This window comes from Rhinolophus ferrumequinum, chromosome 19 (genome assembly GCF_004115265.2).
Source record: "Rhinolophus ferrumequinum isolate MPI-CBG mRhiFer1 chromosome 19, mRhiFer1_v1.p, whole genome shotgun sequence".
Classification (NCBI taxonomy): Eukaryota; Metazoa; Chordata; class Mammalia; order Chiroptera; family Rhinolophidae; genus Rhinolophus; species Rhinolophus ferrumequinum.
The window spans coordinates 18530909-18551785 of NC_046302.1; the positions used below are offsets into that span (position 1 = coordinate 18530909).

Here is a 20877-nt window from a genome sequence, read left to right on the forward strand (position 1 = left end):
TTACTCTTTATAACTCCGTGAGATTGGTACTATTATTATCCTCACTTTACAGGTAAGAAAAATGAGACAGAGAAGTTAAGAAATCAGTCCAAGTTCATTTGGTAAGGAAGTATTAAAGCAGTATTCAAAGCCAGGTCTGGCTCCAGAGTCTGTGACTTGCTTTTTAGATTATATACCATTTTTTTTCAGCAACACATGTATACAATTTAAAACTTAAATATATACATGAATTGAGGGTAGATGCTCAAAATTATGTCTGAATTCCAGTGAAGAGAAAGGTATAGGCGTGATTGTTGGTTGGGAAAATATGAAAAGTAGACTAGCAGTAGACTAGGTAAGACATAATGGTATCTTGGAATATGGTGGTAGTAATGAAGAGAAGGGAATAGATTTGGGAGTTATTTGGTAAATAAATTTGACAGGACTCAGTGATAGATTGGATATGTGGGTTAAAGGAGAAGATGCTAAGGAAAATTCTTTGGACTCTGACTTGCATAAATGGATTGGACAATGGAGCCATGGGCAGGAGACCAGAACAGGTTAGGTCATTCAGTTCTGGTAGTTTTTCTTTGGACCACAAGTACACGGTTCTTTCAATAGTAAATGACAAACCGATTACATGTTCTTTCCATTTGTAACAAAACTTTCCATTTCCATTGTAAACATTTATACAAGCAATTATGCCTATGTTGTATTGAAAAATCGCATTGTCAATTTTTCACCCATTTTCTTGATAAGTGTTATGAATTAAGTCTTATAAAATTTGGAAGTGAATGCTATAACAGGGTAATGAAGGTTCAACAGCCCTCTTCTTTAAAGATACCAACGTCCCTATAGCATTGCTAACATGGTACTGAGACATCCTGTTATGAGGAAGCTGTGATAGTCACTCGGGGATGACTGGAAAAATTACTTTTACATTTTGTCTTTATGATTTTCTAAATACTAAACTTTTAAAAGTTTATAATATTGTCCTCTGTCTTCCAGTTTTTAGAAGTATTACAGAAAAGTACTGAACTGGTTTAATAGATACTGTGATTCTAGACTATTCGGTTTATTTTCTTCAACTTCATTTGTAGAATTTCTAATGCTAAAATGTTTCTTTTAGAAAAACAAGATAAATAGAAAAACATACTAACAGTTTGAATGTTATAAACTAACAGCCACAGGAAATGATTTTTTAAATGTTATTAACAGCATGTTGTTCCAACAAATAATGCTGGTCACTTGATTCCTTCTCCTTTCAGGTTCTCCAGAAACATTCCATTTAACCTCTGAAAAATACACATCATTTTGCCACATGGCCCCACCACCCAGTCACATCACTGAACTGTAGGTAATAGCTCCAAGGCAGAGAACTACGTTAGATCGATCCGTGTCCATTCCCTCATCAGTTCATTCTAACTTTCCATTTGGTACAGGCCACTCACACATGCTTTCCCTGAAATGTGCGTAAGTCAGACACATAACCTTCCTCTAACACCAAGGAAATGAAACTTTCCAAGACAGAATGCCTGGAGCTTTCTCCAGGGCATCTCAAAACACGCAGGGGTGGTCGCCAGCTCTAGGAGCCGCTCCGGACCGCTCAGAGGTGGCCCTCCAGCCTCCAGTCACCGCCCTCCGGGGTCGCACACCCGCCCGACCCCGCTCTCCCGCAGGGGAAGTAAGGGTCGCCGCCCCAGAGGCGGAAGGAAGGAGCGTGACGTCCCAGGAACTCCCGCGTGACGTCGCACGGGCTCCAGGCGGGGCGGGTCCGAGCCCGGCCGGCGGCCCTCGGGCCGTCCCCACCCCCGGACGACGCGGGCTGCCCTCGGGGGCTAACTTTCCCGCCAGGCGTTTGGCAGGTTAGTGAGGGAAAGCCGAGAAAAGCGGACGGCAGTCTCGTCACAGCCCCGGAGCGAGCCCCCCTCTCTGCGGGCTTTCGAGACTCGCGAGGCAATCTTGGAGGCCGTGAGTAGGAGAACTTTTCCCCGATCCAGAGCGCTGGGTCGTAGAGGCCATTTCTGGTCTGGAGCTCCGCGCTGACCGAAGGCGTTTGGCCCGCGGGGTGGGGGTGGCCGTCCGGCTCTGGGGCTGAGTGTGAGGAAGTAGGCTAGGGTCGGGCTAAACTGCGCTGGACGGCAGGCGGGACGGGCTCGCGCTCCGCGCCCTTTCTTGGCGTCTCCGGGCAGTCCGCCCCGCGCATGCGCCGACGTATTCCCGCTGCTGAGGGCGCCCTCGCTCTTTCCGCGCCAGTCGCGCTGTTCGCCTTTGGAGCGTGTGCGGGATGGAGAGGCTGATGGCTGAGGGTCGTGGCATGGGAGCCTCTGGACCTCTGCTTTGCTAGTAAGAGAATCGCCCAACGTCCCTATTCAGTTTGTTTAGAATTCCTGTGTGACTCGAGACGGCTTTTACCTGTGTGAGACTACGTGTGGTGTGACAGGGAAGAAATATTTTATTGAGCACCTTAAGTGTGATGGTTTACACTGCCACAGGATGCTCAGAAATGTATTATATGACTATGTACCTTTGAGCCAAGAATGCAACTTTGAGAGGCAAGAAGCGCATTTCTGAGATACCAAAGGGCAACATCGTGTAGCAAATAACGGTTCATTGCCAAGAGATGCCAACAGAAAGTGCTGGTCATGCAGGATAAGTTGGAGATGGTTTTGTGAGCCAGAATTTACCAAGTTTACTATTGATAAATTGTTTTTATATGGAGAAAAACCAACAACTTTTTTTTTTGCTATCTCCGAAGATAGCTGTATTTCTTCAAGGACACTTTTTTTACACCGCTGGTTTTAAGCTATTGAGTACTATGCATTTTTAAATTCATTAAAATAACTAAAACTTTGTTTTACGCTATTTACTTAATAGCAATGATTGTTTTACTTTTTTTTTTTTGGCTGCTTAGCAGTATTTTGTAGTTAGTTGGCATTACAATTTGAATTCCAGCTTTGACAAAGCCAAGTTGTAGCAATGTGACCTTGGGCAAGTCACTTCACCTCTTAAACTTCTTTCTCCAACTCTAAAATGAAATTAATAATAGTAGCTGTTTATGGAGTTGTTCTGAAGATTAGGTTAAAAATGACTATAAGACATCACAGTCCGTGGTATATAGTGAACACTTAATAAATGGTGGCTTTTACTGACAGTATAGGCCCACTGATTCATCTTTTAGGGTTGAAAAATAGTAGAATATAAGCCTCTTTGGAAATAAAGCTGTACTAGTACGATGTACCCAATCTCACTTAAAAAGAACTTTATTATGGAAATAATAAACTTACGCAAGAGAGAGACTCCCTCATATACCCATCCACTGCCTCACTTCAATAATTATCAAAGTTCAGCCTTTCTTGTTTCATCTCCCCACCCAACATCCATTTTTTGTTTGTTTTAGCTGGAGTATTTTGAAATAAATCTTAGAGAACATATCAGTTTACCTGTAAAGACTTCAGTATATTTCTCTTTAACAGGTAAATGGCCTTTTTTTTTATTAACATGACCGCATTATCATACCCAAGAAAATTAAAAATAGTTCCCTAATATCTAAAATCCATGTTCTTTTCATTGATTGTCTCAAAAAAGTATAACAAATTTTGAAAACTTAATAGAAGTATTATTATTTTTGCACTGCTTTACAGTTTACCAAGTGGCTTCACACATAATCTTGCTGTCTTTAGTAATGTCACTGCTTATTTTTGCTTCATCAGAGACCTCAAGAAATGGTTAATAAGAGACACTTAAATTGGGCACTTGTTAGCAATAGTAAGGCATTGGCTAAGGAGCCAGATGTGAGGTTTAGTGGACTTGTTAATCATTTTATTTTTTTGGTGGTAGCCAGTTAATGGTTTCAGTTTAAGAACACATTAAAATATTTATTAATCCACTTAAACTTCTTAATTGCCTGTTGCTTCCTTTAAGGGCTATACAAAAAAACTTAATTATTCACCTTTACTCTGAGAGAGGCACAAAATAGCTTTAGCCTAGTTGCTTTGATATTAAATGTTTCTGTATTCATAGATCTTTGCTATGTCTGTATTTGGCTCACTTACTGCTCTTGTTATGAGAAAGCTAGTCAGATACTTGTGTTAATACGTCAGTCATCTTTCTTGCTCTGTATTACGTGCGTCTGTGTGTAAGTCAAGACTACTTCAGAATTTTTTCAGTTATTGGTTCAATATGTTGTTGCACTCTGTATTGACTCAAAAGTTTAAAAAGCTATAAATTCTTTTGGAATGGTAAATCAATACCATGAATGATTATAAACCTCTCTATATCAGAATCCTTTTAATTTAATGTAATTCCTTCCAGCAGGAATAAGAGAAAATTTGCCGGAAAATTTAACTTAAGTCTAGATTACTGAAACCAGGACCTTTCTCACTATAATCATTTTTCCTTGCTTCCCACCCCTCAAATTCTCAAAGTCATTGATTATAGGTATATAAGGATAACTTGAGAACTGCTGGCTGGACTTGACGTCATCCTGACTTCAAATTACACAAACATATATGCAGAATTCATTTATGTTACAATCTGTCATTTCAGGTGTTTCAGCTGTCCAAAGACAACTTTATGCCTATATAATGTAACAGAAAAGGTCAGAAAACATTAGGTAAATAGAAGTGTGGAGCAAGATGAACGTCTCTGGAAGCAGTTGTGGAAGCCCTAGTTCTGCAGATATATCTAATGACTTTAAGGAACTTTGGACAAAGCTAAAGGAGTATCATGATAAAGAAGTACAAGGTAAAATCTTTTCTTCCATACTTAACAGCAGTATTCTGCTACAACTGTAATAATAATTAGTTATATATGACAGTTCAAAGATCTCATTTTTAAGGGACCTTTACTATTATTTTTTTGTGATTCATTTTATGGTTGAGTTGTTGCTTTTTAACTATAGACAACTACTACAGTATGTAGCTCTCACACAATTTGTACCAGGGTGCCAAAAAAACGTATACAAGTGGACACTTCGGTCAGTGTTTCTCAAGCAGTAGTTTGCCGTAATCAGAAGTATCTGGACATTGATGGTAACCACTTTGTAATTGCAGAAGTCAAACGTGACTTGCATTCCTCTTCTGTTATTGGTATATATTGAGTATTACAATTTTAATAGCTTTTTCTTAAATTATGTATACATTTTTTGGGCACCATATATATTTTTATACATATACACACGGATATATACATATATACATATATATTCACGGGAGGTGGAATACAACATAGGAAATATAGTCAATGGAATTGTAACAGCTATATTCGATGTCAGAGGGGTAGTAGATTGGGGGGGTTATCACTTTGTCTAACTATTACATTGTTTTGTATACCTGAAACTAAAAAAAAAAAAAAAAAGTAAATGACAGTTTGCCTTCAAAGAGCCTGTAGTCTAATAGAGTCGTGTAAACAGATCATTGCAGTGTAATGAAATAGGAGCTTAAAAGGTTTGTATGAAGTATAGTTGCATAAACAGAGGATTAAGTAGTTGTGGTTGGGATGAGTTATATAGATATTGTTTGTGATTGTTTTAAACTATATTCCATATAGAAGAATTTTCTATTAAAGCTAAATTCAAGGTTTGATATTAAGCTTTAATATACCTATATAATACTGTAACTTTAATACATTTTTTCTATGTGTGGGAAATGCTTCATATTATATTTGTTCCTTGCAACCATAGGTTTAATTCTATAGTGCTTTTTAGTTTTAACATTACACTGGAATGCCATTAAAGCTTGATCCACCTGAATTTGAAGTGTAGTGTGTGGGTCTGTGTTGGAACTTTCCAATGGTACGTTTAGTTGCTAGCAAAACCTCATGATAATGGACTCAATTAGTGGGTTCTGAAATATGAACCCCAGAAGTATTCTTGCAAGCACCAGTGCATTTGGAGATACTTGTTCAAGAAATGTTTTTGGGACACTTACTATGTGCCAGATCTTATGAGCAAAAATGAATCATACAGTCCAAGTTTTAAGGGATTTTGTAATGTATCATGTTATCTGGAAATATAAAGGAAGAACCAGGTGTGTGTTTGGGGGCAGGGGGATTAATGTCAGACCAGACTTACCAATTGAATTAAGTCTAATTAACCTGTATGTACTATACTGAAGGCATGGTTGTCATCATGCATTGTTTTTAGGATTAAGTCTAAAACTTTTGTCTTGAGTGACTATTCTCATTGATTGCAAGTGGACGAGAGAAGTGCTGTGTTGAGAAAGAGGCCGTGTGATAGAGTGGTTAAATCCATGAATTCTGGATCTAGACTGCCAATTTTCGAAAGCCATATATGTAAAGCATTTGGAAGAGTGTCTGGCATATAGTAAGAAATATGTGTGTTAGCTGTTGCTGTCATTCTGAAGCAGTAACCATTATGTATCAATTCCTGCTGTGGACTGTCTCAGAGGCAATGGGATACTAACAACAAGTTGTAACAGAAGTTTCACATACTGATTACTTATTATCCCCTTTATGGTTTTTTAGACTCTTGATTCTAGGAGGAAACAGAAAAAGAATGAATGACCAAAGTAAATAGCATGAGAAAATTTAAATGATTAGAAAATCTTAGAAAATTCTTAACTTTCCATCTCTTTTTGGCAAGGGGGAGGAGTGGGGATACTTAAAAAATTGTCATGTAATATACATAACAAAATTTATCATCTCAACCATTTTTAAGTGTACAGTTCAGTTAAATACATTTTCTAATGTTGTGCAGCCATCACCACCATCAATCTCCATAACTCTTTTCATCTTGTGAAACTGAAATGCTATACTCATTAAACAGTAACTTCCGGTCCACCTCTCCCTGCAGCCACTGGCAACCACTATTCTACTTTCTGTCTCTGTAATTTTGACTGCTCCAAGTACCTCATATAAGTAGAATCATACAGTACTTGTCTTTTTGTGACTGACTCATTTAACTTATCATAATGTCCTCAGGGTTTATCCATGTTGTAACATATTTCAGAATTTCCTTCCTTTTTTAAGACTGAATAATATTCCGTTGAATATTATAGACCACATTTGTTTATCCATTTGTCTGCTGATGGACATTTTTGTTGCTTCCATCTTTTGACTATTTTGAATAAGGTTGCTATGAACATGAGTATACAAATAACTTTTCAAGACCCTGCTTTTAATTATTTTGAGTATATACCAGAAATGGAATTGCTGAATCATGGTAATTCTATTTTTTAATTGTTGAGGAACTACCATGCTGTTTTCCATAGTGGCTACACCATTTTACATTCCCACCAACAGTGCACAAGTGTTTTCAATTTCTCTACATTCTTACCCACCCTTGTTATTTTTTGTTTTCTTTGTTAGCCATCCTGACGGATGTGAAGTGCTATCTCATTTTGGTTTTGATTTGCATTTCCCTAATGATCAATGATTTTGAGCTTCTTTTCATGCACTTATTGGCCATTCTGTATCTTTGTAGAAATGTCTATTCAAGTTTTTTGCCTATTTTTTAATCAGGTTTTTTGTTGTTGTTGAGTTATATATAGTTCTTTGTATATTCTGAATATCAACTTCTTATTAGTTATAGGATTTGCAAATATTTTCTCCCATTCTGTGGATTACTTTTTCACTCTGTTAATTGTGTCCTTTGATGCACAGAGGTTTTTAATTTTGATACAGTCTAACTTATCTTTTTTTCTTTTGTTGCCTGTACTTATGGTATTATATCTAAGAAATTGTTGCCAACCAGTGTCATTAAGTTATTGCCTTATGTTTTCTTCTAAGAGTTTTATAATTTTAGCTCTGATGTCTAGTTTTTTGCTGCATTTTGAGTTAAATTTTGTATGTGGTGTAAGGTCCAGGTTGAACTTCATTCTTTTGAATATGGATATCCAGTTTCCCAGAACCATTTGTCAAAAAGACTGTCCTTTTCCATTGGATGGTCTTGGCACCCTTGTCAGAAACCATTTGGTCATGTATGTGATAATTTATTTCTGTTCTATTTCATTGGTGTATATGTCTGTCTTTATGCCAGTATCACACGGTTTGATTTTTGTAGCTTTTTATTCAGTTTTGAAATCAGGAAGTAGGTGACCTTCAACCTTGTTCATTTTCAAGATTGTTTTGGCTATTCAGAGTCCCTTGGGAGTCCATATGAATTTTAGCACAGATTTTTCTATTTCTGCAAAAAACGTTGGGATTTTGACTGAAATAACATTGAATCTGTAGATCGTTTTGGGTAGTATTGACATCTTAATACTGTCTTCCAGTCCATGAATGTGAGATGACTTTCCATTTGTGTTTTTAATTTCTTTCAGCAACACTTTATAGTTGTTGTTAAGCTTATTCCTAAGTATTTTATTCTTTTAGATGCTATTGTAAATGGAATCGTGTTCTTAATTTTCTTTTCAGATTGTTAATTGTTAATGTATAGAAACACCACTTATTTTTAGTTTTTCATTTTGTATCCTGTAACTTTGGTGAAAATCTCTACTTTTTAGCTGTAGTTTTTGAATTCCTAGCTGAATTCCTAACATTAGAAACTCTTTTAATTTTTTTAATGGAAGTTGGGAGTTTAACTACTACTACTTCACTTGCATCCTTTACTGCTCTATAAGCTCATTCTTTGATAGATGATTCTGATTCATGTTTGCATTAAAGCTCTCTTTCAACATATAGGATTGCTGATGCAATCAGGGTACATTAATGCTCATTTAGAAATTCAGGTATTATTTTATCTTTTTTTTTAAACTTAAGCTTTTTTCTAAAAGTGTCAAAACACAAAGTAAGCAGTGATAAGTTATCCCTCTCCTCCACCCATACATACAGGTAACACTTGTATTATTTTTGTTTGTGTGTGTTCATCTGTGTTCTTTTCTATTTTAAACTTTTTAAGTTTTTCTTTTTAATCTTAGGAAATATTACACATATATGAAAGTAAAGATAACAGTATAATGAACTCATATATACCCATCACTCAGCTTCAACCATTGTCAGTACATGGCCAATCTTGATTTACATATATTCCGTGTGCTTCTCTATCCCTCTTCCACTGAGTTATTTTGAAGTCTCTAACATAATTTCATCTATAAATAGTTACATATAGTCCCAGTAGTCTTTTTTTTTTTTAACAGATTTTTTGGGGAACAATGTGTACTTCCGGGACTTTTTCCAAGTCACGTTGTTGCCCTTTCAGTCTTAGTTACAGGGGGCGCAGCCCCCCATCCCTTGTGGGACTGGAACCGGCAACCTTGTGGTTGAGAGGACGCGCTCCACCTAGTGAGCCATCTAGCCACCCGGCTGCTGAGCGGCAGCTCATTGACTTCATTCTAGTTGCAGAGGGTGCAGCTCGCTGGTCCATGTGGGAATCCAATCTGCAGCCCCGTTGCCCAGAGCTCGTGCTCTAACCAACTGAGAAACCCATCCGCCCCTCCTGTAGTCTTTTAAAAAAAATTCCATTGTCACACTAACAAAACAAATTCTCTAGTATCATCTAATAATACTTAGTAGATGATAGTGTTCAAATTTTCCCACGTATCTAAATGTCTTTTTTAGTTGGTTTGTTCAAATATATACTTAAAAGACATTTCCATGTTGTATTTGATTAATATATCTATTGTTTTTTTTAATGAGGTTTCAAATTTGTTGTTAGTGATAAAGATCTTTTTTTAAAGTGAACTATTCTTTTGGTCATATGTCTAGGGACAAATATGAATATTTTACATTAATTCTGCTCTTCACTTGACTACACTGGTTTCTCAGAAAATCTAGTGTGAAACACTGAGGTTTCAAGTTTTAGAACTCATTTGCCATTCATTCAGTGAGTAGTTATTGAATTACATGCCAGGAATGGTAGTAGGTACTGAGGACACATCAGTGAGCAAGACACAATAGATTTTGTGGGCATCGTATTCAGTTTTCTTTAGGAAAATATTTATGCAATACAGTTATATAAATGAAATGATAGCAAAAATAAGCCAGACACAACATAGTCTGTTTTGGTAACACTGGTAACAACAATGTAATCAGCTAAATACACTTCTTTTAAAACTAACAAAGAAAACAATGTCTCCCAAGGTCTGCTGAAGAGCAGCTATATCTTCCTTTTGGTTTATAATACTGTGATCCCAGGACGTACGATTACCAATAAGAACAGCTTCAAGTAAACTATTAATATTATAGGAGCTACATAGTATAAAGATTACTCTTTGTGACCTGAAAGTGAAGCAAATACAGTATTTGAAATAATGAAATAAGACCAGATGTACTTGAATTTTTGTTAAACATTTGATAAAGGAGAATTAGCATTCTGCCATAAGTTTAAATTCTTCATCCTTCAAATAATTACTTTCTGTTGTTTTAAACTGGTTATACGAAGATCATTAAATTTTTATTATGCAGAGTCTCTTTTTTACTCATCTTTACATCCCTCTAGGTAAAAGTGCTTGGCACATAGTATAATATCAGTAAATGGTATCTGAAGGATTTGCATAGTTTGTAGCTAGATCAAGGGAACATTTTCTTGAACATCAGTTTTCTGAAATCCCATAATATATGGAAATACTTTACTACCATTTACTTTAAATTTTCTATTTTTTTTTTATAAGACTGTAGAAAGTTGGGAAGGAAAATAAGTCAGCATTCTACAGAATGACATTTGTTTATTCTTTTCTAGTTTTAAATGATATGCATATAGCTTATTATATTATGATAAGTATACAGTGTTTTATATAAAACAGTGTTTTATATCGGGATTATTTTTGCTGTTTTATTGTTTAACTAAGTTTGATGTTTTCTAATGTTGCACATCATTGTCAGAATTTTTATATATACTTATTTATTTTAAAAATAAAACTGGGCCAGTTTTATTTTTAGGCTCTTTATTTAACAGCGATAAAATAATTTGGAGATTTCTTCTTCATGTTTTCTGTATTTCAGGGTCTTCAGGAGACCTCTATTTTATGATGAGGATGTATCAAGAAAATACATAATCTACTGTTTGATAAGAACAATATGCCATATTCATCAGATTGTAAAATACATAAAACTCACAAAGATTATACAATATATAATTTTTTTAATTATCTACTCCTCATGGCTATACTCTAATAGTCATCACATTCCCAGGGGAGTTAGTTTATATTCACTGAAAAACTTTAAGAGAGGAATACAGCAGTTGTTGGTATATTTGGTTAATATTCATATGCTTTATGAATGGTAGGTATTGGATATATATTTGAGAGAAGATACCCTCTGGTACATTATAATATATTGATCAGGCTATATTTTTTGAATCTTAAAATCACTTATGACGTCTTAAAGGTATTAAATGAGCACTATTTTTAAAAAATTAGTATGTTATTTAGAAACATTTTGGTTGAACCTAGGCAAATTTGCTGAAAGCAGGACTTTTTTAAAGAGTCCGTTGTCAATGTGTTTCACATAGTTTCACATAAAATTAGAACCTTCCACTGTGTGATAACATCAAAGACATGCCTGAAGGGTACTTAATTTTTTTTTTAAGGTGGGGAATCCACTTGGAGAACCAGTGTAAGAGGCTATTGAAAGACATCAAACGTGGACTTGTCCGGACTTCGCAGGTTTTGAAGTATATATAGGAATCAAAATTGACTCATTACTTTTAAACTTTCACGTCAGTTTAAAAAAAGAAAAGTTACAGTAGTACTTAAGATATGTAATTTTTACTCAGGTATCCAAGAAGTCTCTCATAGGAACTTAGATGGTGTATATATATCTAGAGCTTTCTTTTTTCCTTATGACCAAAACATAAAAAATGATAGCAAAAACATATATACGAAACAGCATGTACACTGATTATAAGAATATAACAAGCTACATGCATTTCTTTTTAAATTAGGAAATAATAAAATCTCTCCATTTCTGTTGAAGAATAGCAATATGTGAACAGGCCATTTTTGTTGAGTTTGTGACATTTGTGACTGAGTTTTTATATCTTTTATCTTTTGAATAATTATATCCTTTCATGCTTGTTCCTTCTAGTGTCTTATGTTACTTTGTGACAAATGCTGCTAGTGTCAGGGTTAAACACAAGTTATTGATAATGTATAGTCTTTAGGCTTGAATTCAGAAATAACAAGTTTTAATAGAATTTAATAGAAATTTCAGAATTCTTTAATTTTAAGTATTAGTAAAGCGTTTATTTGGGTATGATTTTATTCTTTTCCTTTTTAAATCTCAATATCAGGTTTATTATTTAAAAAACACATAACAAAATGGAATTTAGAACATTTATTTTTCAGAATGCCACCATTTTAATAAATGGTGTCTTGTCCATGCAGGTTCTGCAATCAGCATCCCATCTAATAATATTTCCTATATCTGGTAAATGTGCTAATCAGTTTCATAGGAAACCAAACAGATTTTGGGGGACACAGTTGAAGCTTCTTTGAAGAAAAGTATGGAGGTGCTAATATAACAGGATAAATATTTCTTGATTCAGTTTTGGATTGCTCCATTTATTTTCTCAGATGTTTCATCAACAATCCCAAAAGATTTTTGGATAACATTTATATTAAGACTACACAAATTAACAGTGAAAGGAATTATATGTAATTTGGTCCATTTTCATTATTAAGAATACTATCAGTAACTCTCACATCTGTTATATTTGTATTACCATCCATAAGTTCAATAAAATCCACAAAATTAATTTATCCATTTTGAGATAATTAAATTTTAAAGAGCAAACCAGGCACAGCTTAAATATGACTGTTTCTCACTTTGAATTCCACTTTGAAGTGAAATAATTATTAGGCAATTAAAGAAACACTAGTAGTAGTATTTTGGTAGAAGTTAAATTACCTGGTCTATATATAAAGCCACTGTTTGTCAAGAAGCTGTTATTAGGCTTATTTATAATTCAAAACCATAAATAACTTGTTTTAAAATGACAGTACATACATTATATATGGTTTGTTCTGGGTAAAAATTAACAGCAATGATCTTTATTTGGTGTATAACAAATTGAATTCCTCCTCGTTCTGAATTCTTACTTAAATTTGTTTCTTATAACTATACATATGGGCCCTTAATTGTTTCATTTCCTCCAAAATTCATATATGAGTAGATGTAAGGTTAATTGTAGTACAATGCTTAGTCTTTAGAACGCTGTTTCCTAAATAGGTGTCTCAGGTTGCCAGTGTTACAATCCTAAATACTTTGTTGAACAGACAACCTGTTCATACAGGAGCTGCATTGTTGTATAGCCTCATTCCTTCCGATGGTGTGGAACAGGCTTAAAGCACACTTTATAGGGGTTTCTAATGTAGATGCCTAATTGACTTGTTGAATAGCAAATGCTAAAATTTAAACACACACACACACACACACACAAACAAACCTGTTTCAGGGCTGATCTGCATGACAGAACAAATGCCTCACAGGTGTTGAATGCTTACAAGATAAAAGAGTAGTCTTTCCATATTTCCTAAGAATTTCTTTTGAAGTTCATGTGGATTTTCTATCTCATTGTTTCTTTTTTCAAACTGGTCATGGCAAGAATCCATTTCATCTTTGGATGTAATTTTCACTTCCTAAAGGCAGACCCAAGTTTTAGAAGTCAGCCAAAATTAAAAACAAGAAAATCAGTCAACAAGTAAATTTTCACACACTTTGGGAAGGGAAGAAGAGAGTGAAAAAACTGCTGACTCTATAATAGTCTTTGGCTTAGTAGGGTCACAGTTCTTTTCTTAATTCTTCAAGAATGACTTAATGCATTACTAAGTACTTCCACAGTCTCGCTAGTTTGGAATCATTACCTGAAAAAGAAGGAAGCTTCTCAAGCTAAGAACGTGACAGATACATGGAAAAGACTTTAAAAATCAAAAGATCACACCAGTTTTTTATTTTATCATTTTTTTAAATTAAAGTTTATTGGTGTGACAATTGTTAGTAGTTACATAGGTTTCAGGTGTACAATTCTATATTACATCATCTATATATCACATTGTGTGTTCACCACCTAGAGTCAGTTCTCCTTCCATCACCATATATTTGATCCCCTTTACCCTCATGTACCACCCCTCCCCCTATTTTTAGCATTCTTAAAAAATGTTTTCCCTTTATTATTATGTTTTATATTTTAAGTTTTCCAACTCTCTTAAGGCAAATATTTTTCGTAAATTTGTCTAGCTTTTTATTTTGAGATTATTGTAGATTTACGCGTAGTCGTAAGAAACAATACAAAGAGATTTCTTATATAAAATTTACCCAGTTTCCCCAATGGTAGCATCTTGTACAACTGTAACAATATCACAAGCAAGAAATTGACATTGATACAGTCTACCAGGCTCGTTCAGATTCTATCAGTTTTTACGTGTGTGTGTGTGTGTGTGTGTGTGTGTGTGTATATTTTGTTCTGTGTAGTTTAAGCACGTGTAAATTCTTCCAAGGATCCCTCAGGCTACCCTTTTAAGTCCCCAGCCACCTTCTTACCACCCCAATCCCTCTAACTTTTGGCCACCCATAATCTGTCTCCATCTCTATTTTTTTGTCATTTCAAGAATGTTACATTAAGTGGAATCATATAGGATGTACCCTTTGAGATGAGCTTTATTTTTTAATTCCCCTTAAATCCAAGTTGTTGTGTGTATAAATACATCATTGTGTTTTTTTTTGCTGAGTAGTACCAGGATACACCACTTTTTTTTTTTAACCATCATGCATGAATGGACATTGTGTTTCTTCTATCTAGAGATGGAATTTGAGATAGAGGGCAAAAGTAAACAAAAAATTCTCCAGGCCCTTTATTTTATCATAATATCTGAATTTCTTGGTATTAACTCATTACCACTTGGGCAATAAGAAAAGGTGACTTCCCTATCAGTATTTATGTGACTTAATTTTATCTCCAGTTAGCATCATGGAAGGGATAATGGTTTGTTTTTTAAAATCTTATTTGTCTTATGTTGTTCAAAAGATTGTCCTAAATTAAACAGATAATGAAAAATCCTCTTAGATATGACGAATTTATTAATTTTTCTATACATATTATCTGGAAAACTATTCTAAATGTATAACTTATTAGAATCCATAGATAAACAACCAAAGACAAACAAATCTTTTATTTTTCAGAAATCAGTCAATCTGTAGCTGTATATTGGGGACTAACTCTGCCCCAAATAAATTCTTGAGTAGATATGGAATTTTTAAAACTTTCTATTTATTATTATTATTTTTTAAATTTTTTTTTGTTTAAACTTTTATTGGGGTACAGTGTGTTCTTCTAGAGCCCATCAGTTCCAAGTCATTGTCCTTCAGTCTAGTTTCAGAGGGCGCAGCTCACCATCCCATGTGGGAATTGAACCGACAACCTTGTTGAGAACCCATGTTCTAACCAACTGAGCCATCCAGCCACCTATAGTTATTATTTTAAAGTAAATAAAATATCCACAACTGGGAAAATTATAGAATAGTAAAAAGATTGATTTAAGTATCAGAGAAAGTACACACAGAAGTTTCCCCCCCTTTTATGAGAATCACATCGCAGAAAATCAGAGAACATAAAGAAAACCAGTTTTGTTTTGTTTTTTTTCCCTTCTTCCGCCTCCGCTCATCCCCCCACCCCACCACCACTCCTGTTCAAGCTGTTGGTTTCTCAGTCTATTTGTGTAGGACACAGCTCCCTGGCACATGCTGGTATTATGGGCCTTGCGCTCCCTCCCCTCCCCCCAGCTGAGGCAGTCAGTCGCCGTCATGGGTCGGTGGCTCACAGCAGCTCACGGCAGCCCAGCTCCAGTCGAGGACGCAGCTCACTGGCCCTTGTGGGAATTGAACCGGCGACCTCTGCGTTAGGAGCACAGCGCTCAAGCCACCAGGCCAGCCCGAGAAAACCAGTTTAATGTTGCTGAATAGGCTTAATTTTTTATTGATTTTTAACAGCTATATATTATTCCATCAAGTGGTTATGTATTTTCTTTAAACATGTCCCTATTTTAAGCATTTTATATTACTATAAATTGTTCAGTGTTCTTTGTAACTATGGGTTTCTCTATAGTTTGGAATGTGTTCTTTTCTCCCCCGCACCCACATATTATAAGATTCTATTTATATGTAATGTCCAGAATGAACAAATATATAGAGACAAAAAGTGGATTAGTGATGTAGAGGGCTGGGGTGTTGGAGAAGCTGGGGGATGATAGCTAAGGGGTACAGAGCTTCTTTTTGAGGTGATGAAAATATCCTAAAATTAATTGTGGTGATGGTGTTCGGTAGAAGTTAGAAAATGTAGGAGAAGGAGGAGGGGTGGGAGGCGGTCTGGAATGTATTCTTAGGTTAGAATCCAAGAAGTGAGATATTGATGAAAAAGAGTCCTCTTATATATTGCTAAATTGCTTTCCAAAAGAATTGTGCCAATTTATAATATCACCAGCAAAGTTTGGGAGTATAGTTTTACAACACTTTTATCAGCATTTGGTATTATACTTTTGCTAAGTAATTTCTTTTGGTTTGGGTTTATATTTAGTTGCTAGTGATGTTGGATATATCCATGTTTGTTTAATGGCTGTTTTCTCCTTTTAATTATTGTTTCTGAAAATTAGAAATGTTGCTCTATTTTGTCTTTATCTTCCTTGCCCGTCAGCCTGCTTTCTTCACAATAATTACCTAAGTCCCAGAGGCAGTGGTCTTCTGTTACGTTTTTGTCTCAGTCTCAATTAAAATTAAAAATACATATAACAGATATCTTGAGATAAAAACACTAGTGCCCTTTGTGAAATGCTTTTTGTAAGCAATTTTGCTCCTTGTCCAGGACTTCCTGCCACAGTCTATTTTAATCCAAGAAGACTTGAGCTTACATAAGCACTGCTGCTGTTAGCAAGTACACTGGCTATGTCAGAACATAGACCTTCATTTGTAGTGAACTTCTAATTATATGCTTGCCCCTGCTATTAGAAAGGAGTAACTCACTTTAGGCGGAGAAAATTTCATTCTATTTGGCTGTCATATAATAGACTAAAAGAAATAACGTTACAGATACACTGTTGTGACCTCAGGTTACAAGTAAGGAAAAGAAACCCTTTTCAAACTAATGGGACTTAGCTCATTATTTAGAGGCCAGACTCAAGTGACATAATAGTGTAGCATTAGACTTGTAAAGAAACTTACGAGTAGATTAACTGCTTTAGAAATGGTAAGATGTATAAATGAAGTACTCTGGTTTTTTTTTCCTTTTTATTTTTCAGGTTTACAAGTAAAAGTAAACAAACTGAAAAAGGAACGAATTTTGTAAGTATCAATATATAACACTGATGACTTATTATAAAGTAATTGATATCAATGTTCTATTTGATCTCAGTGTCTGATTTATAAGGAAATTAGCTTCAGTTAGTGTGGACGTTGGATAGTTAGTTGACAGTGAGTTTTTCAAAATTCTAAGGTAAAAAGAATAACTTAGTCATTTTGAATAGTCTTAGGTAACATTTGCTTATATCTATATTTTAACATAACTTTAATATATAATTTTTTTCTGTAATGTATTAAGATGGAAATTGATCTGTAAACTCATTTTGATCTGTCAACATCATTCTTTTCTCAACTATGATTAACACCTAGAATTTAAGATACTACATGGGGGAGCAGAATAATTCTGGGATTTCTAAGATCCTATAAGAAATGCTAGTTTAGACCCCTTTTAACTCATTTGAAATTACCAGTGGTTCCCCTAAATTGTTTTGGTTGTTAAGCTCAGAATCAGATCTTATTTTCTAAGTCAAGAGCAGATTTCACTCATGGTTCTTTAGAGCTCCACATTCAGGAATCTGAAACGGGATATAGTAGAATATTAGTACTTATAACAACAGTTGTGGTCATTGTGACTAATACTGCATTTGCTTTATGGTATATACCAATGGGTCTCAGTTACTTCATATTCCTAAAGCCTCCAAGGCTGTAGCCAAAAGCCAGTTTACCAACCACCCATCAAACACACCTACCTGTATTCTCCATTATAATATGAATAATGAATATTGGAAAGTTTTTCTTTACACCTACAAAGTCATGTTGGAAGATGACTTAGATTCAGAAAAACAAAATAATAAATTTTTAAAAAATAATAAGTTTTTCTGAAGAATAATTTTCTGATTTAATTAGTGATAATTTTAAATGCTTTGCACTGTTGAAAGTGTACATGTTCTTACCTTAAAGGTGTTTTTTTTTTTTTTTTTTAAATATCCTACCCGTAGAATAATCCATTTTTCTGTTTGTGCAGTAGTGCTGTGTGTAGTTCCCATAATGGAGAGATGTTTTCTTATAGAGTAAATTAAATAAATCATTTATGAATAGTAAGTTTAGGATGTGTATCTTATTAGGATAGTTTCTTACTGAGAGGAAAAAAAAACACCAGAAGTGACTTTTACGGTAAGGAATATGTATTTTTTCATATAAAAGGCCCAAAGTATGGAGATTCTAGGACTGGTTATTCAATGACTCAAAAATCGTCAGACTCCCGTTCTTTCTGTCTTTTTTCTCTGCCATCTTCAGCATTCTGGCTGCCCTATTAGCCGTCACTTAATGCAAAATGGCAAGATGGCTGTCATCCTGGTTATCACTTGCAGAACCTCCCTGTGTCGCTTTCTACTAATTATAAAAGTTTTCCAGATGCAGCCTCCAGTACATTTCCTCTAACTCACTGATGATTATTGTGTGTACATTCTTAAACAGTAACAGGCAGAGAAAATTAAATTGACAGGATTCACTTAGACTAATAAAGATCTGACAGTACTTTATATGTATTCTAGGATTGAGCAAATAAGTAAATATATTACTGATAATCAGAGCCAGGTTTCTCACTGTTAGTAGAAAGGAGTTACAAATAAGAAAAGGGAGAAGGTTAGGATGAACCCTATGCTGCTGGGTAGGAATTGGAGTTATTAATATGAATTCATGGTTTTTAATATAGAGATGGATACATATAGATGAAGATATGTGTTAATGTGTGTGAGGACATATATACATTTCCTAGGCGTGGTCCTTTGAGAGGACGTAGAAACAGTGATTCCCAATAGTAATGAGCACACCTAAAGCCCAGATACTGATTTCCAAAGAGGATTCTCCAGTAAAAGGAATCAGATTCTTTGGAGAATTGTCTAATTTTAGGGCTTGGGGGTATGTAAAGTTCAAGATGAGCTGGAACATCTTGTGATGCCAGAAAATAAGGAAATGTGCATAAAGCAGTGGGGGAAAGTTGAAAAAATACAAAAGAGAACTTAAAAAAAAAACTCCTAGTGGCAAAATCTAGTACAATCTGAACAATGAAATAACGATAATAATGAATTATCCTACTCGTGGAATAAATGGAGAGTCCTTTTTTAGTAGAATTCCAATTACTAAATGTAGAAAGAATGTTAGAAATAGTAAATCACCATTTGGCAAAAGATAGCAGTAATTGTTGAAGGCAAGAATAGCCAATTAGGTTAAAATTAGTGAAAGTATGATGAAAAACAATAATTGTAAATGTTGCAAATTACTCAAAGTATCTCCCACAAGATAGGTAATAATTGAAAAGGGAACATTATAATATTACTGTTGGAGGGACCAGGCAGATCTCATCTCAATCAAATGATCAAAGTTAATATCACTAGTAATCAGATATGTCAACCTCATGTACCTACTGATATGATGCACTAAGAAGAACACACATTACTTCTGTTGTATTCTTACCAAAAATGTCATCATGGGATTTTATCGTGGGAAAGACCAGGCAAACCCTAGTTGAAGGACAACAAAAGAACTGGCCAGTACTTTTCAAAAGTGTCCAGTGTGAAAGACAAAAAAATGATGAGGAGACATGACATTAGATGCAATGTAGGATCCTGGATTGCATCCTGGACCAGAAAAATGATATTAGAGAGATAGTTAGCAAAATTTGAATAAGGTCTGTAGATTAGTTAATGGTATTGTATTGATGTTAATTTTTTATTTTGATAATTGTATTATGATTATGTGAGCTATTACCATTTTGAGAAGCCAGATGATGATAGGTATACGGGTACTCTTTGTTCTATGTATATAACTTACTTGTAAGTCTGAAGTTATTTTAAGGTGAAACATTAAAACCATTTTTTAAGATTCATCCCTTGAGTCTGGAGAGAAGATCAACTTCCCTCCAAGCAGCTGCTGGATTTTGAAAAAAATTGCCATTCTTTTAGCAAAGAATAAGAAGATGACTGTTGGATAGGCAACCAAAAGTATAATTGCATTTAGACTACTGTGTTTCCCAAAAATAAGACCTAGCCAGACCATCAGCTCTAATGTGTCTTTTGGAGCAATAATTAATATAAGACCCAGTCTTATATTGTTATGTTATGTTATATTTTATTAATTATATTAAAATAAGACCGGGTCTTATATTAATTTTTGCTCCAAAAGACGTGTTAAGAGCTGATGGTCCGGCTAGGTCTTATTTTCAGGGAAACACGGTAGTACTACTCTTGTGGCTCAGAGAATTACTCTTGTGGCTCAGAGAATAGTAGCCAATGCAGCTCTTAAGGCATGGTTTACTTTTATGGCACAAATTTTGTTTCTGTGAGCAATAGGGATATCAAAAACCTTTCAGCTTTTTAATGTACTTTAATTACTATTGATGATATTACCTTATGTATATGTGTGTTAATATTATCCGAATACGGAAAACTCTGTGTATATGTTCTCCCTATAATAAAAGTTATTCCAAAACAAAATAATGAAATTGTATTAGTTGGATGAGGAAAACATTATTTTCGTGTTAAGTAAAATTTCTCTTTTTCTATTCACTAGAAATCAAAAGGAAAATATCTTTGTTTCACTTAGGAATAAATAGCCTTTTCTTCAGCAGTGAATATATTTTGAGTGGTCTGAGATTAAAAATTATTATGAAATACACTTATTCTGTTTTTTTCATTTTCATTCTTGTTTATA

The 20877-nt window shown here is 34.7% G+C and overlaps 1 protein-coding gene across 6 annotated transcripts in view; it reads left to right on the plus strand.

Annotated features, from left to right (window-relative positions):
* The window catches only part of RBBP8 (RB binding protein 8, endonuclease), a 95941-nt gene that overhangs the window by 16873 nt on the left and 58191 nt on the right, over window positions 1-20877 (plus strand). Inside the window, exons 1-3 of one of the 6 annotated variants that reach the window (XM_033087651.1) lie at window positions 1373-1844; window positions 4528-4725; window positions 17166-17208. In XM_033087651.1, the coding sequence (XP_032943542.1) occupies window positions 4617-4725; window positions 17166-17208 (152 nt within the window). In that variant the 5' untranslated portion in view covers window positions 1373-1844; window positions 4528-4616. The other 5 variants (XM_033087648.1, XM_033087646.1, XM_033087650.1 and 2 more) reach the window with 5 other exon arrangements.